Here is an 18,045-nt window from a genome sequence, read left to right on the forward strand (position 1 = left end):
TTGATACATATGCATTTTTATGTGTATGACCATGTTTTGAAAACATTACAATAATTTATGGTTAAAAATCATCTTGATTTGGAGTCTTTACTGTTGTCTTTGTATTAGCATCATATAAATTGCAGTATTTTATTCTTTTATTCATAAAAATGTGTTATGTATCATAAAGAGAAAGTAAACATTCTTTTTTTATAATTACATGAATTTGGTGACAGTGAAAGTAATAATTCAGATATTGCAGTAATTAATGAAGAACAATGATTCAAATTATGTACTGTACAATACTTCTGGAATTCATTTCTGGTTGTTTGCCAGAAATTAGTAAGATTGTTAATTTTAAGTAAGTATTGTAGGAAACAAGAAAACGGGAAAGTTTGAAATGCAAAGTGGCAGCCATATAAAGTTGGCAGCACTGTTTTATGCAGAGGCAACCTTGCCACTCAGTCATAAAAAAAAACAACAGATTTTAAATTAAGAAGCATTGGCCCTAGTAACACCCATTATATAAACCTCTCCTCCCTAATAATATTCTACAATTTTAGTTGTTACCATGAAAATATACTGTATAAAATGTATATCTCACTTTTTAACTATTTTTAACCAGAACAAGAGATAGACAGGACTCATTCCAACCCTGAAAGGGAAGACGCTTCCGGTTCCATGTTTTAGTCTGGCTCTTAACAGATACCTTGCCGATATGGTTGCACCTTTGGTCCAGCTACTCTGTATCACTGAGCACTCAAGCCCCCTCACCAACGGCAGGGTCTCATGATTCATAGAGAGAGATGTATAGTATAATTTCATCATAAATTTTATCAATTTTATTTCGGTTAAGGAATTCCACACTTCCTTTAATTGTGCTCTACATAGGGATTTTAACAATCGTTTTTGTTCTTTATGAAATTTTAGGAATGAGGAAGACATCATTCATTTTATGGGAAGATGTGAATTCAGAAATGTATACTCGGAAAATATTTTCTTGGAGATGGCAATATAATAAATATATTAAATAGTGAAAATTGATCTCAGTTGATAAACTATTTACAGGCAGTTGATGAATGTTGAATTTAATTATTAGAATTTGTATAAATAAAACCTCTGATCTGCAATTATTTTCATTTTTTTTATTTTTATCTTCCCATTTGGTAATACATGTTAGATACTTAGAAGTAGAATTAGAATTTTTTTAATAAAGAAGTTTAATCTATATTATGGCCGTTACGATGTGGAGGACCATAAGACCTTTGCGGTAGGTTTTAGAGCGAGTATGGACTGTAGATGCATAGGTGATGAATTGAAACAACTCCTTGTTGCTTATTGGATTGTTATTTAATTACTTGTCGTCTTGACATTGTTATCACAATGTAATTGAACAATTAATATACAATGTTGCACATATAATTAAACTTAATAACGTATAAGTACACTAATAAACTAAGTTTTCATCCAAACATGTCCAGATTGAAAGTACAACACGACCGTTCTGGGTCAGATTCTGGCGCCAAATGAGTACAGGTCGCTACATCATAAAGACCACTCCTTGCGGTATTATGACGTAGGACATGGTATGACCATAGCTTGTCCTAGCCCTCACTAGATAGCAGCACACGATGGCACAAGTGAAACATAACAATCGACTAAAGCATCCAAGGGAGAAAAAAATTAGCTATAATTTACTAAAGTTGAATTAAATATTCTTGGGAAATTCTGCCAATTTGAGAAAAGATCTAGAAGTCAGTGTAAGGGGTAACTTTCAGTGGTTTACTACGTTTCAGTGTACTGTAATGAGATAGCCTGAACAGGTTCAAAAAGAAATACATCAAAATAAAAATTAAAGGTACTCTCACATTCATTCTGATTTATTTAAAATTACATATATATTATATTAAAAATTTATCTAAAACATAAATTAAAAAAAATTACAAAACCTATATCCAGACTGCATGTGAGTCAAACAGAATTCTGGTGTTTTAATCAATAGTTAAATTAAATGAAAATATTAATAATGAAAATAAACATATAAAAAATCAACATAACTCTTCTAAGAATGACATTTTTACATTTCCATAAAAATAGATAAAAAAAGTTTTATAAATAAAGATAATCTGAAAATATCAACATAGCTTATATTACTAAAAAAATGTAAACATAATTAATTATTTATATAAATTCTAATAAAAAAAATATTAAAAAAAAAATCGGCCTGGGTTCTTCATAAATTATGTATAATATTTATATTTAAACCAAAATAAAATAGTACAAGTATAAAAAGTATCTAACATGATAACAAAAAATATGTTTTTTGTTCTATGTTCTATTGTTCTTCTATGTTTTATAAAAACATCACAATCAAATTTCCAATACAGTAGAAGTCCATTAGTCTGGCATCCAACAGTCCGGAATGCCTGATAGTCCGGCATCGCTCCGGAAAATTGTAAAAATTTTGGTTTTCTCCAAAAGTGTGTCTTTAAAGCAAATAAAAATGCTCGAGAGCTATTCGGAAGTTTTCGGGGTAGTTCGGGATCATCCGGAAGCGCTCGGTATTGTTTGGAAACAATTAGCGGCCGGCTAGTCTCAGCTGTCACAACAAATCCAGGTGCAGTGCAGCTCCGTTAATCAATCACGAAGCGTCTTCGCCATTTTTTTGTGCGTTGTTGTTTTGTGTCCTTTCACATCGCAGTAAATGTAACTTTTGAAACTGTTTATAAAAAAAGTGATTTTCGTTCTAACTGTAAAGTGACCATGTTTTCAAAACCTAAGCCTTCGAGTTCAAAAGGAGAGAAACGAAAACACGTAACACTGACTCTCAATCAGAAACTAGAAATCATCAAACGGCTAGAAAATGGCGAGAATAGAAATGTTTTAATGAATGAGTTTAGTATTGGCTCATCAACTATTTATGACATTAAAAAACAAAAAGATGACCTAATGAAGTTTGCTTCTCAATCGGTAACAACTGAAAAATTGGCACAGCTAGTGTATTGTTCAAATGGTTTAGTGCAGTACGTTCTGAAGATGAGGACATTATCAACATTGTAGTAAACCCTCAGCCTACTCAAAATCTTACAACAAATGTCCTACAACAAATCCAGGTGCAGTGCAGCTCCGTTAATCAATCACGAAGCGTCTTCGCCATTTTTTTGTGCGTTGTTGTTTTGTGTCCTTTCACATCGCAGTAAATGTAACTTTTGAAACTGTTTATAAAAAAAGTGATTTTCGTTCTAACTGTAAAGTGACCATGTTTTCAAAACCTAAGCCTTCGAGTTCAAAAGGAGAGAAACGAAAACACGTAACACTGACTCTCAATCAGAAACTAGAAATCATCAAACGGCTAGAAAATGGCGAGAATAGAAATGTTTTAATGAATGAGTTTAGTATTGGCTCATCAACTATTTATGACATTAAAAAACAAAAAGATGACCTAATGAAGTTTGCTTCTCAATCGGTAACAACTGAAAAATTGGCACAGCTAGTGTACTGTTCAAATGGTTTAGTGCAGTACGTTCTGAAGATGAGGACATTATCAACATTGTAGTAAACCCTCAGCCTACTCAAAATCTTGAAGAAAGTGACTCAGATGCTGAAACGGAAGAAAAGGAAAAAATCAGCTGGGCAGAAGCTGCAGAATCACTAAATAATTTTATCTCTTTTGCTGAGGCTAGTACTAACTACAGTACTTCAAAAATTATTGATTTCCATATCATTAGAAATAAATTTTATACTAAACGCCAAAAGTCAAGAAAACAAAAAGACATTTGTGACTTTTTTAAATCTAAGAGAAATATGTTTTACAGTACGTGTACATACATTATATGAAATGTAAAATAAACTTTGTTGTATGTATTTGCATACTGTATTTGTAGTTTAATTATTAACCTAATTGTTCTTATAATTATCGCCCGATAGACCGGAATTTTCAGTAGTCCGGCACCGAGCCGGTCCTGAACGTGCCGGATTATCGGACTTCTACTGTAGTTTTTTTTTTTTTTTTTTTTTTTTTTTTTTTTTTTTTTTTTTTTTTTTTTTAATAACAGAAAATAGGTAGTGGATACTTTTTAACTCATTTTGGTCCAATAAGAGACCGATCTTATTGTTACACAAAAACATTCTTTAAAACAAAAAGTATTTTCTTTTTAATATGTAGGGGTAGATGTTACAAACCTAAAACTTTTTCCAGTTATTTTTCTTAATAGGAATAAAATATTCTGTCACAGCAAGTTGGCATTCTTAGTGCTTGATGTAGTGTGCGATTAATTATTGATTGTATATATTATAAAATGGGTGTAAGAATATAAGCTGTGGTCTAGCACATACTAATATTATTATAGAATGATTTAGAACATTTTAAATTAATTCTAAATATTTTTAATTTGTATGGAGTGTATATAAATTAAGATTACTTTGACAAATAAGTAAATATTTAATTGTATCATTATTTTATCTTTAATAATGGGGTTGTTAATTTAACTACTTTTTTTCAATTCTTAATTCTTTAATATTTTTTTATTATCTAGTTTTTAACAAATTCAGTGCAAGTGGAAATTTTAATGTAATATTTATTACAGATAATTAACTCATCCCTGCCTGAAAATATCTGACAGTGGGTACTACTGAGTTATTTTTATTCACACTACGTGCTGTTCATTGACTACATGACCATAATATTGCGTAATTTAAAAAATATTTAAGTTGAATGTCTTGGTCATGAAAAATTATGACGAACAATCACTTAAGAATGTTTGTGAAAATATATTAATGAAGTTTTAAAAAAAATTTATAAATTTTTAGAATATGGTTTTAATTTTAAAATCATTGTATTACTAGTATACATGTCACTAGGGTTCATTTTAAGAATGCAAAAAATGCATGCACACTTTTTAAGTAAATTAACTTCAATTCACTGAGTAGTTTTAATACTTAGAAAAGATGACATTCTGTTAACTTTCATTTTTTCTGACACTGAATATGAATTTAACTCGTATATAAAATATTTTATAGTTAATTTAACTATAAAATAACTTAGTTAACTAAGTTAACTTAGTTAATTAACTTTAGTTAACTTTAACTAATTAATAACTTTAGTTAATTTATTCCATTCAGTAAAATTGTTATAATTTCACCATTTTTCTAACAAAAAAGAAGTGTTATTTATATTTATTTGTTTAATGATTGGTTAAAGGAGAATCTTTACCTCAACATATAAGAAAATAAAAATTTGCAACGCCATTATAACATCTGTAACTTAGATAAAATCAATGATTTACAATTTTTTTTTTTTTAATATTTAAGTCGCATCAACTTCTCCTTGAATGATAATTTAATAGCTGTTAAATAATATTAGCAGTGTAACAGCATGTAATGAATTTTCCTAACATCAATGATCTAATAGGACTAATTCATTATATATGGCTTTGGCCATTACCATTTTATCTTTACGTAAGATAAAACTAGATAAGACTGGAAGAGTTATCAGGATGTTCCTCCCTGAGATACAACAAGCATTGTATAACCAAGCTGTAAGCAATGCAGCTCATCTTCTTATTTAGGATTAGGTTTATAAATTTTAGGATACCAATAATAAATTAGTAGATTATAAGTTTGATGAAAGAATATCTTAATGGGAATTTTTTATGTAAAAATTTGTTTCTGTTATTAATTATATAAAAATTATTATTTGCTGAATTTAATTTCATAAGTTATTTTAATTTTCTATTCTTTATTAAATCATAATTTGGGATAATTTTCTTCTTTTAATCTAATATATGCTATTAATGATTATACATGCTAATAACTACTCTTCATCTGTATTTAAATTACCAGTGTAGTATTATTCATATGATGTATTAGGATATGCATAACAATAACAATAATATATATAAAAAAACATATTATTCAATAATTTAAATAAAATCAAAAAGAAATCTTGTCTATTCAATATATTCGTGATAAATGAAGGAAACATGAAATAAAACTAATTTAGAATTCTACAAAAGGTGTTGTGTCAATCAATCAAATGGTGAGGTACACAACAAAAAGGAATAATCAAAGATGGCCACTTTCTGTTTTTTATACTCTAATTGAGATTGTGTATATAAATACTTTTTCAAAATACATTTAGAACTATCCAGAATGAAATAAAAGTAAGACAAATAGAAAAAGAATTTTTTACAGGAACTTGGATTACAATTTATCAAATCAAACTTAGTGTGTTATAGAATGATCAAAGAATATCTTTGGAATGACCAAAATAATATTTTTAGAGTACAAAAACCAACAATCATATCAATAGAAAACATTTTAGTAAATAAGAAAATACAAACAACTTCATGATGGCAAATAACTGAGTCAGAGAAAGGCCTACGCCACATCTACTGTAGTGAAGCTTCTTCAAAGAAAGAAAAATAAAACAAATTGAGTAAAACAACTATTCTTTGTGTAAAGTGTAATAAATATCTGTAGGAAAACATTCTGAAAAATCAGATATTTGTTTTGAATGAAAATATGAATTAGAAGAGTCTGAATAGTTTAGTAAAAGGTTTTTTGAAACCTACTCATGATAAAAAAACATTATTTTTTAATAATATTTAGTGTTTATGACATAATTTAGAAAACTGTTTTATTACAAAAAATCAATTTTTATAACAAATCTTTAATCTTCTTAATTAAAATAAACATGTGATATTTAAAGTGTGGACATTTTTTGACTCCATTTGGTCTTGCATGTTACTAAAAATACCTTGGTCCACCTAGAGTTAATGAACACAGTATAAAACTTATTTATACTGTTATTTAATAACAGTGTAATAATTATTTATTAAAATTAATATCTGTGTTAACAAGTACTTAAACTTCTTTTAAATTGAATTCTTTTAATGTAATAATTAAATTTTCTTAAATTTAAATCATCTTAAAAAGTAAAAATTACATACAATTATGAAACACAAACTGCAAATTCTGCTTTCATACACAATACAACATTAAAAAATATCACTTATGGTATAACCGGTGTTAGATATTTTATATTATATTAATATAGATAACATGAAAATGTTACCTGAAAAAAAAAAATTTGATATTTTGTTACATCTATGCATCTATACAAGCTCACAAGTATATTTAGATATGAGAAATTCATTACTCTTATAAGAGAAAATGATAGTATTGTATGTTGTGTATATATCTGCTGTCATACTGTAACATCCATTCTACCAAACTTTTATGAGAAACAAGATTTCACTACTACTAACTTTTTCAAAGAAAATAATTTTGTTATTAAAGTATTCATAAAAATATAACTGTACTAAAAAAATCATAATCCCAAAATTTGAAATAATTTAATGTTTTTTTATAAAATAATGAAAAGTAATCAATTCTTGGAATCCTCCAGGAAAGTTGGAATGTGTATACAAGCTGTCCATTTCAATAAGGTTTTACTATAGAAGCTGCAGAACCTTAAATTTAAAACCCTTATGGAATTAAGGTCTTTAATTATCCTAAGTAAAATTAAAATTAAATTTTTAATATCACAGATAAGTATTTCATAAACTGCATTCTAATAACACAATTAATTAAATAAATAAAATGATTATCATAAATGTTGGTTTTACTTCTTTTGTAACTATTTTTTTAATTTTAATTCATGCACTCAGTTTTAAATAATAATAATAAAATACATATATATATTTTTTTTTTACAAATATGTATGAGAAATATTCATCACTTATAAAAAAATTCTTATAAATTAATCAGTCAAATTATAAAACCACACTATATTTAAATAAGAAGATGTTTAACATCTTTCACACTCATAAGCACACATACACACACACACACACACACACACATATATATATATATATATATATACACACACACACACACACAAATAATATATAATCTCACTAAGGTTAGATTAAATTACATATCTTTCCAGATAAGCAAATCAATATTTATAGTTGGATATACTTATCAATAATTAAAATTGACAAAATCAATTGACTCGTATAAGATATTATATAAATTATTCAATTAAATAAACTTTCAAATCAGAATTGTAAAAAATATCTAAAATCTGCCAAGATAAAATAAAAAAACAATATAAACTGTTCCCTTATTAAGTAATAGATTTATATAATAATGTTATGTAAATTGCTAATTTGTTTATAATTAATTAAAAATCTTTAATTATATTAGTATTGTAAAATGTCAGTAATAATTGTAATTTTCGCACATTTATTATCATGATCAAATTAATATTTTAAATCATAATACATAATATAAAACTTAAATAAAAAGTGAAGAAATTATTCTCATGAAAAGGTTTTTGCTACAAAATATAAACCATCATGTATTAAAGTCATGTATGGGAAATAATATTATTATTATTATTCATGTTTTTATTACAATATACCTACAATTATTTATTACTGTAATTTATACAAATCTTTCCTTTTTACTTCCTTGTACGAAGTAAAGGAATTCCTTGTAGGAAGTAAAGGAATGCTGAAATTTTATATTTAGGACTCTTGTAACATCTTGTAGCTGTGCACCTCCCATTTTGATTGCAATCAACTGGGCAATCAACATTTAGAATAACTTAATGTTATCTTGGTAATAACCATGTATATTATACCTGATTATTTAATATTAATTGAAAATTATAATTTAGAATTGTATTATTTTTGGATTTTCTTAGCAAAATCTTCTAAAAATTTATATTTATTTTTACAAAAACCAGTTTTTTTAATTATCATTTTATTTAATTAACGTGAATACGTAACACTTACTTGGTTATCCATTTCTCCAGTATAAAAGTTTTTTTTATTTATGCATTTGTTTCAGTCTGCTTGATAATAAATGTTGTATAAAATTTAGTAACCTTATCCTGTTTCGTTTTTGTTTTCATTTTGTTGATAATTACATTATAATAATTTAAAAAAACATAGTATTAGATAGATGTAGGACTTACATTTATTTAAAGAGTAATAAAAGGACTTTTACCCTATCCTAATGATTCAGATAAGATTGTTGAATTAATAATTGTATAAACATTTGATGTGAATAAAAACTAACATTTTAGCTATTGTGTAATTGTCCACTTTATTAAAGAATTGGAGGATCATATCTCACTATCAAATGAAATAAGTTTAAATGAAGTACAGCAAAAAATGTGTATATGTAATTTAATAGGCGTACAAGGAAGTCATGTAATGTCCACATTCGATTTTTTTAACTGGGTTTACTTCTTTACTTTCATTTGTCAATTTTTTATCATATTAAACTGATAACTGATTAAAATAATTATCAGGTTATATAATAATAAAACTGAGATTAATTATTCCATGCTAGCAATTATTAATTCTCCACATTTATTACATTAATTTCTAACAAAACTTCATCGATTGATTTTATTTAAATTGCTGTATATGTTTTTTTTTTTAATATTTATTATTGTTATTATTATGCACATTAATCCTTACATCATATGAATAATACTACACTGGTGATTTAAATACAGATGAAGAGTAGTTATAATTAATGCAAATCACATAAAGGCGAATCATTAAGAGCTTGTATTACATTAAAAGAAGAAAATTATCCTAAATTATGAATTAATAAAGAATAGAAAATTAAAATAACTTATGAAATTAAATTCAACAAACACTAATTTTAATATAATTATATAAACAGAAACAAATTTTTCCATAAACAATTACCATTATGATATTCTTTCATCAAACTTATAATCTACTAATTTATTAGTATTTAAAAATTTATAAACCTAATCCTAAATAAGATGATGAGCTGCATTGCTTACAACTTTGTTACACAATGCTTGTTGTATCTCAGGGTGGGACATTTGGATAACTCTTCCAGTTTTATCTTATGTAAACATAAAATGTGGTAATGGCCAAAGCTATATATAATGAACTAGTCCTATTAGATCATTGATATTAGGAAAATTCATTACATGCTGTTACGCTATTAATATTTTTTTAACAGCTATTAAATGATCATTCTAGGAGAAGTTGATGCGACTTAAAATATAAAAAAAATACCTGTAAATCAGTGATCTTATCTAAGTTTCAGATGTTATAGTGACGTTCCTTATTTTTATTTTCTCATATGTTGAGGTAAAGATTCTCCTTTAACCAATTATTAAATAAATAGCACTTGTTTTTGTTAGAAAAATGGTGAAATTATAACAATTTTTCTTAATGGAATAAATTAACTAAAGTTAATGGTACAAAATAATTTGTATACGAGTTAAAATCATATTCAATGTCAGAAAAAATGAAAGTTAACAGAATGTCATCTTTTCTACGTATTAAAACTACTCAATGAAATGAGTTAATGTACTTAAAAAGTGTGCATGAACCTTAGCATTTTTGAAATGAATCCTAATGACAAGTATATTGGTAATACAATGATTTTACAACCGTATTCTAAAAATTTATAAAAATTTTTTTTAAACTTTATCAATTTATTTTCACAAACATTATAAGTGACTGCTCGTCATATAATTTTTCATGACCAAGACATTCAATTTAAATATTTTTTAAATTAACACCCCCAGTTAAATTAAAGCAGTTAAATTAAAGATAAAATAATGATACGACTAAATATTTACTTATTTGCCAAAGTAATCTTAATTTATATACACTCCATATGAATTACAAATATTTAGAATTAATTTAAAATGTTCTACATCATACTATAATAATATTAATATGTGCTAGACCACAGCTTATATTCATACAACGATTTTATAATATACTCAATAAATAATTAATTGCACACTATATCAAGTACTAAGAATGATAAAATTAACTAGATCACATAATTAAATTATTTAAAAATTAAAAATCCAGTCTTAAAAATTATTTTTAATGTAACAAAATATGAGAACAACACACAAATGTACAATAAATTAATCACTGTTATATATTCAACTGTCACCCTTCTTATCGTTATCTGGATCTGGTTTTTTAACAATTAAACCATTTGCCATTCTTTGATAATGTGGTTTTAATGAAGTTCCTGGTCGGCTGTAATCTAAATGATCATACTCCTGATCTGCAAACAAAAGATATAAAAAATATATAAATTTAGTTAAATTTAAAAAAAAAATAGGCCATATAAAAAAATAAATGTAGAGATATATTTAATATATTCTTGCCAGATCATGTGGATCTGTGTGATGGTTATTTGACCTTTTAGGCAGATTATAAAGATCTCTGACATAAACAGTATCACTTTTAATTCAAATAGTGAGGTCAGGTCAGTTGATAGGTTTTGTTTACCATTTAAACATATGTCCTGTTATATACATTATTTAATGTTCAAATGTACAATTTTTTTTTTAATTTCTTCAGACAGTTTTTCTACATGTAATTTTGTATTTTTAAATATTTCAGTAAAAATTTTGTAGATTCTTAAGTAATATTTTTTTGCATATTTTATTTATTTTAATACTTTATTAATGAAATGTGATATGCTTTACAATTTACTACAATAATTTATGCTAAAACACATTAAAATTGTTTAAAAATATCTTCATCTCTAATAAAAATTCTCTTTCCTTTCTTCCTTTCTATCTCTTGCCTGTTCACAGGCTTCAAATTTTATTGTGCTTATTTTTTAAATTAATTCTCAATTAATTTAATCAATATAAAATAATATAGAATCATTCCAGATAATACCCACAATCATTTAGTTTGAGCAGCAATGGGAATAAAGAACTCTGAAAGTAAAGGTATTTAAAAGAATGCTAAGAGGAGCCAGTAAAATTAAAATCATGAATAGCAATATCCTTCCTTGGAAATGCTACTGTTACTAGATCCAGCTGGGAAGGGTGACAAAGACGTTGTTTGATTTATTCAGATCAGAGTTGTAGTTAAAAGAGTCATAGAACATATTTTGTGATTGAAAGCTCAGGAACTGAAGGGAATGCTTCTGAAAATAGTAAACAGGTTCTTGTAAAAGTCTCCAAGAAGCCTGGAACTTGTCACTACTCTAATTTTAACAAAAACTACCACTTGTGGAGTGATTTGGGAGTTGAAGAGAAGTTCTTACATGTCAGAATCTCTAATTATAACCAACAACTTATTTGGTCAATTGAACATTTCAGTTGATCAAATGAGAGGTTTCCAAGGATATACTTTAAGGGAATGCAGCAAGTATAATCTTCTAAGAAACATATATCTTGTTTCTTACATGCAGAGTAGTAATGATGTGAACATCTTAACTTCTGTCACTGAGTTAGTTAGAATATACAACTTTGTTAAAAAAGCACTCAGACTGAGAAGTTTTAAAATAAATAACTGATTGATGTTGTCAAGTACAGATAGTAAGAACTAATTTAAATAAAGGATTTATGTAAAAAATTTATGTAATTTATGTAAAAAAAACCTCCTCTATGAATCATGAGACCTTGCCGTTGGTGAGGGGGCTTGAGTGCTCAGGGATACAGAGTAGCTGGACCGAAGGTGCAACCATATCGGAGAGGTATCTGTTGAGAGCCAGACTAAGGAATGATTCCTGAAAGAGGGCAGCAGCTCTTTCAGTAGTTGTTAGGGGCGTAAGTCACAATGACTTAAACGGCCATATCAACATCACTCAGTCCTCTGAGTACTGCGCAGCTGAAAGCAATGGAAAACTACAGCTGTTTTTTTTTCCAAGAAAATGTGGCTCTGCATTTTCAAAAGTAATAATGGAGGCGCCTTCCTTGGTAAAATATTCCGGAGGTAAAATAGTCCCCCGTTCGGATCTCCGGGTGGGGACTACTAAGGAAGGGGTCACCAGAAAAGTAAAAAATAACATTCTACGAGTCGGAGCGTGGAATGTTAGAAGCTTAAAAAAGGTTGGTAGGCTAGAGAATTTAAAAAGGGAAATGGATAGGGTAAACGTGGATATAGTAGGAATTAGTGAGGTTCGGTGGGAAGAGGAAGGCGACTTTTGGTCGGGTGACTTTAGAGTAATTAACTCAGCGTCAAATAATGGGCAGGCAGGAGTAGGTTTCGTGATGAACAAGAAAATAGGGAGGAGAGTGGAGTATTTCAAGACGCATAGCGATAGAGTCATTGTAATAAGGATAAATTCAAAACCTAAACCGACAACGATTGTTAACGTCTATATGCCTACAAGCGCCCATGATGATGATGAGGTAGAATGTGTATACGAAGAGATTGATGAAGCAATTAAACACGTAAAAGGAGATGAAAATTTAATAATAGTTGGAGATTGGAATGCAAGCATTGGAAAAGGCAAGGAAGGAAATATAGTGGGTGAATACGGGCTGGGCAAAAGGAATGAAAGAGGGGACCGACTTATAGAGTTTTGCGCGAAGTATAATTTAGTAATTGCCAACACCCAATTTAAAAATCATAATAGAAGAATATACACTTGGAAAAAGCCAGGCGATACTGCAAGGTATCAGATAGATTATATCATGGTTAAGCAAAGATTTAGAAATCAACTCGTGGACTGCAAAACTTACCCTGGAGCAGACATTGATAGCGACCATAATTTGGTGATAATGAAATGTAGATTGGGGTTTAAAAACCTGAAGAAAAGGTGTCAGATGAATCGGTGGAATTTAGAGAAGCTTGAGGAAGAGGAGGTAAAGAAGATTTTTGAGGAGGACATCGCAAGAGGTCTGAGTAAAAAAGATAAGATAGAAAATGTAGAAGAAGAATGGGAGAATTTTAAAAAGGAAATTCTTAAATCAGCAGAAGCAAACTTAGGCGGAATAAAGAGAACTGGTAGAAAACCTTGGGTTTCAGACGATATATTGCAGCTGATGGATGAACGTAGAAAATATAAGAATGCTAGTGATGAAGAAAGTAAAAGGAACTATCGGCAATTAAGAAATGCTATAAACAGGAAGTGTAAACTGGCGAAAGAAGAGTGGATTAAAGAAAAGTGTTCAGAAGTGGAAAGAGAAATGAACATTGGTAAAATAGACGGAGCATACAGGAAAGTTAAGGAAAATTTTGGGGTACATAAATTAAAATGTAATAATGTGTTAAACAAAGATGGTACACCTATATATAATACGAAAGGTAAAGTCGATAGATGGGTGGAATATATTGAAGAGTTATACGGAGGAAATGAATTAGAAAATGGTTTTATAGAGGAAGAAGAGGAAGTTGAGGAGGATGAAATGGGAGAAACAATACTGAGATCTGAATTTAAGAGAGCATTAAAAGATTTAAATGGCAGAAAGGCTCCTGGAATAGACGGAATACCTGTAGAATTACTGCGCAGTGCAGGGGAGGAGGCGATTGATAGATTATACAAACTGGTATGTAATATTTATGAAAAAGGGGAATTTCCGTCAGACTTCAAAAAAAGTGTTATAGTAATGATACCAAAGAAATCAGGGGCAGATAAATGTGAAGAATACAGAACAATTAGTTTAACTAGTCATGCATCAAAAATCTTAACTAGAATTCTATACAGAAGAATTGAGAGGAGAGTGGAGGAAGTGTTAGGAGAAGACCAATTTGGTTTCAGGAAAAGTATAGGGACAAGGGAAGCAATCTTATGCCTCAGATTAATAGTAGAAGGAAGATTAAAGAAAAACAAACCAACATACTTGGCGTTTATAGACCTAGAAAAGGCATTCGATAACGTAGACTGGAATAAAATGTTCAGCATTTTAAAAAAATTAGGGTTCAAATACAGAGATAGAAGAACAATTGCTAACATGTACAGGAACCAAACAGCAACAGTAGCAATTGAAGAACATAAGAAAGAAGCCATAATAAGAAAGGGAGTCCGACAAGGATGTTCTCTATCTCCGTTACTTTTTAATCTTTACATGGAACTAGCAGTTAATGATGTTAAAGAACAATTTAGATTCGGAGTAACAGTACAAGGTGAAAAGATAAAGATGCTACGATTTGCTGATGATATAGTAATTCTAGCCGAGAATAAAAAGGATTTAGAAGAAACAATGAACGGCATAGATGAAGTCTTACGCAAGAACTATCGCATGAAAATAAACAAGAACAAAACAAAAGTAATGAAATGTAGGAGAAATAACAAAGATGGACCACTGAATGTGAAAATAGGAGGAGAAAAGATTATGGAGGTAGAAGATTTTTGTTATTTGGGAAGTAGAATTACTAAAGATGGACGAAGCAGGAGCGATATAAAATGCCGAATAGCACAAGCTAAACGAGCCTTCAGTAAGAAATATAAGTTGTTTACATCAAAAATTAATTTAAATGTCAGGAAAAGATTTTTGAAAGTGTATGTTTGGAGTGTCGCTTTATATGGAAGTGAAACTTGGACAATCGGAGTATCTGAGAAGAAAAGGTTAGAAGCTTTTGAAATGTGGTGCTATAGGAGAATGTTAAAAATCAGATGGGTGGATAAAGTGACAAATGAGGAGGTATTGCGGCAAATAGATGAAGAAAGAAGCATTTGGAAAAATATAGTTAAAAGAAGAGACAGACTTATAGGCCACATACTAAGGCATCCTGGAATAGTCGCTTTAATTTTGGAAGGACAGGTAGAAGGGAAAAATTGTGTAGGCAGGCCACGTTTGGAATATGTAAAACAAATTGTTAGGGATGTAGGATGTAGAGGGTATACTGAAATGAAACGACTAGCACTAGATAGGGAATCTTGGAGAGCTGCATCAAACCAGTCAAATGACTGAAGACAAAAAAAAATTATGTAAAATGAAGGAAGTTTATTTATTCTGGCTCTAAGCAATTACATTATGCAATGTCCACTTAGTTTATTTAAAATACAAATTTTATGTTTCTTGAGACTTGAGACTAGCAAAAAGTAGCAAAGTGACAATGTAAAGCACACTCCTTTGTAACATACAAAGGAGTGTATAATAATACATACTAGGAGTGCATGTATATACATACTATTATGTATTATACAAAAAATAGATAACAGTAAAACTTTATATCCCTAGTAATTATGAATCTTCAGGAAGAAATTTTTAAGATTTCTTTCCCAAAATTGTTGATTACTTTAGTATTTCATTTTTAATAGTTCTGCATTCGTTTCTATCATTTTATGTTTGATTATATTTTTTCCTATTATCTTGTCTTCCTGTTTTATTTACAAATTATAATTACTGTTTTATAAGTATTTTATACAAAAAAACTCTCTTAAAAAAAGCTATTCTAGTAATCAGTTTCAATATTTTCTTGAAAAAATATTTTAAGACTCATATCAAGTAAGGAATCAGTTACTGCTTTAAAAAAAGAGTAAAATAAAATCACTACATTTTTGGGATATAACTGAAAATATGTGAAATTCAACTGCTACAAGATCATGTACAATCCAGATTTGCAGGAAAACCAAGGTTTCCAGAATTTATCGAAAACATGGAACAGATTTACTGTTTACATTTGTGAAAAAATTTATTAAGGGTGGTTGGTTGATTTAGTAGAATGACTATGGTAAAAAGAGTATTGATATTACCACTCAACATCAACTGATAATTTTAGATGATCTAATTCTTCTTCTCACTGAGAGAAAAAAAATACTATTTAAATATTTGATTTAATACAAAAGGTGACAAACATCTCAAGAAATTAAAAAAAAAAAAGGAATAAAGAAAAACTAAAAATTATACTGAAATTAAAATGTTGAAGTAATTCTGACAGTATAAACATTTTTAGAGTTTTATGAGTATGACTCAATAGTCATACTCAATATTACAATTTTTTTTTTTAATTCTGATCAACATTAGTAGCATAATAATAAAAAAAATAAAAAAATCATAAAACATTTTTAATAATAAAACGTGGATTACTTCTAAATAATGAATGATATGCAATTACTATGGCAATAAACAAACCTGCAGCTTTAGCTTTGATTTCATCATAAAGATGTTCTACATTTGGTAGGTCTTCTATACTATGATATAAGTTAGGATTATTTAAATCTGCATCTTTATTTTTCCTTAATGTTGATCCATAACCATAGCCATGTGCTCCTGCAAATGTTTAAAATAAAAAATAATGAAAATGGGCAACCAGTTTTAAAAAAATAAATAAAGGTGTAGTTTAGAAAAATAAAAAGAATAAATCTATAATATTAGCTAAATTATTTCTTGGAATTTAAAAAAACCTTTTTTTTGTCAAATAATTAAATTTAACTTTTATAAAATTAAAAATAATTAAAAAAGAACGTAGAAATGTACACTAAAAGTGAAAACGTTTAGAAAAAAATAGCTCTATATATAGTAAAAATGGTTCTGAATGCTGCACCAATTGGTAATAAGGAATTCAGAAATTGCTGACCACTACTAGAGTTAATAAAAACAGAAATACACTAAGTCATACATGCTGGCATCGCAGCAAACTTGTTTAATTATTTTATACTTTGATTTTAATAATTTGATTTATTAAAAGTGACTATATAAAGTTTCTTTAAATAAAAACAAATATAAGTGTTAAAATATATATATTTAATATACAGGGTTATCATAAAAGAATGGTGCGGTTTCAGTAATTCATAGGAACATTGTAGGGAAATTTCTAGATGTTATATTGGTATCCCTGAAAGCCTCCAACCCAAAAGTTTGTTTATCAGCAGTTGTAACCACAATGTCAGTTCTTGTATTGTTGTTGCGGTGAGTTTAGTGAGTTACTATGTTCTCGGATAAAGACAAAGCAAAGTGTGTTTTATTGATAGCTGAATTAAAATCCGTAATTTTAGTTCAATGAGCGTTACGACGTGAATTCGGAAGAGATCCACCACACAAAAATAACATAACACGTTGGTTCAAACAATTCGAAGAAACTGGATCAGTTAAGAAACAGAAATCAACCGGCAGACCAAGTGTACCAGACGAAACGGTTGAACTAATTAGACAATCGGCAATTAGAAGTCCTGGGAAGTCCATCCCCCGTCGAATTAGGTATTCCAAAATCAACAGCTCAAAAAGTTTTACATAAAAAACTGAAATTACACGCTTATAAAATCCAGATACTACAGGAATTGAAACCCGATGATGGTGTAAAACGTTACAACTTCGTTGTTGAAATGTTTGACAGAATAAGTGAA

General features: G+C 28.4%; 1 protein-coding gene across 7 annotated transcripts in view; it reads right to left on the minus strand.

Annotated features, from left to right (window-relative positions):
- Positions 1-1,825: 1,825 nt before the first annotated feature.
- drpr (multiple EGF like domains draper) overlaps positions 1,826-18,045 on the minus strand; it is a 283,353-nt gene continuing 267,133 nt past the window's right edge. For all 7 annotated transcript variants that reach the window (XM_075375261.1, XM_075375260.1, XM_075375259.1 and 4 more), the window contains 2 exons: positions 16,835-16,972; positions 1,826-11,076 (listed from right to left, as the gene is read on the minus strand). In XM_075375261.1, the coding sequence (XP_075231376.1) occupies positions 10,949-11,076; positions 16,835-16,972 (266 nt within the window). In that variant the 3' untranslated portion in view covers positions 1,826-10,948. The remainder of the gene's footprint in view (positions 11,077-16,834; positions 16,973-18,045) is intronic.

The sequence above is a fragment of the Lycorma delicatula genome, chromosome 9 (genome assembly GCF_047948215.1).
Source record: "Lycorma delicatula isolate Av1 chromosome 9, ASM4794821v1, whole genome shotgun sequence".
Lineage (NCBI taxonomy): Eukaryota > Metazoa > Arthropoda > Insecta > Hemiptera > Fulgoridae > Lycorma > Lycorma delicatula.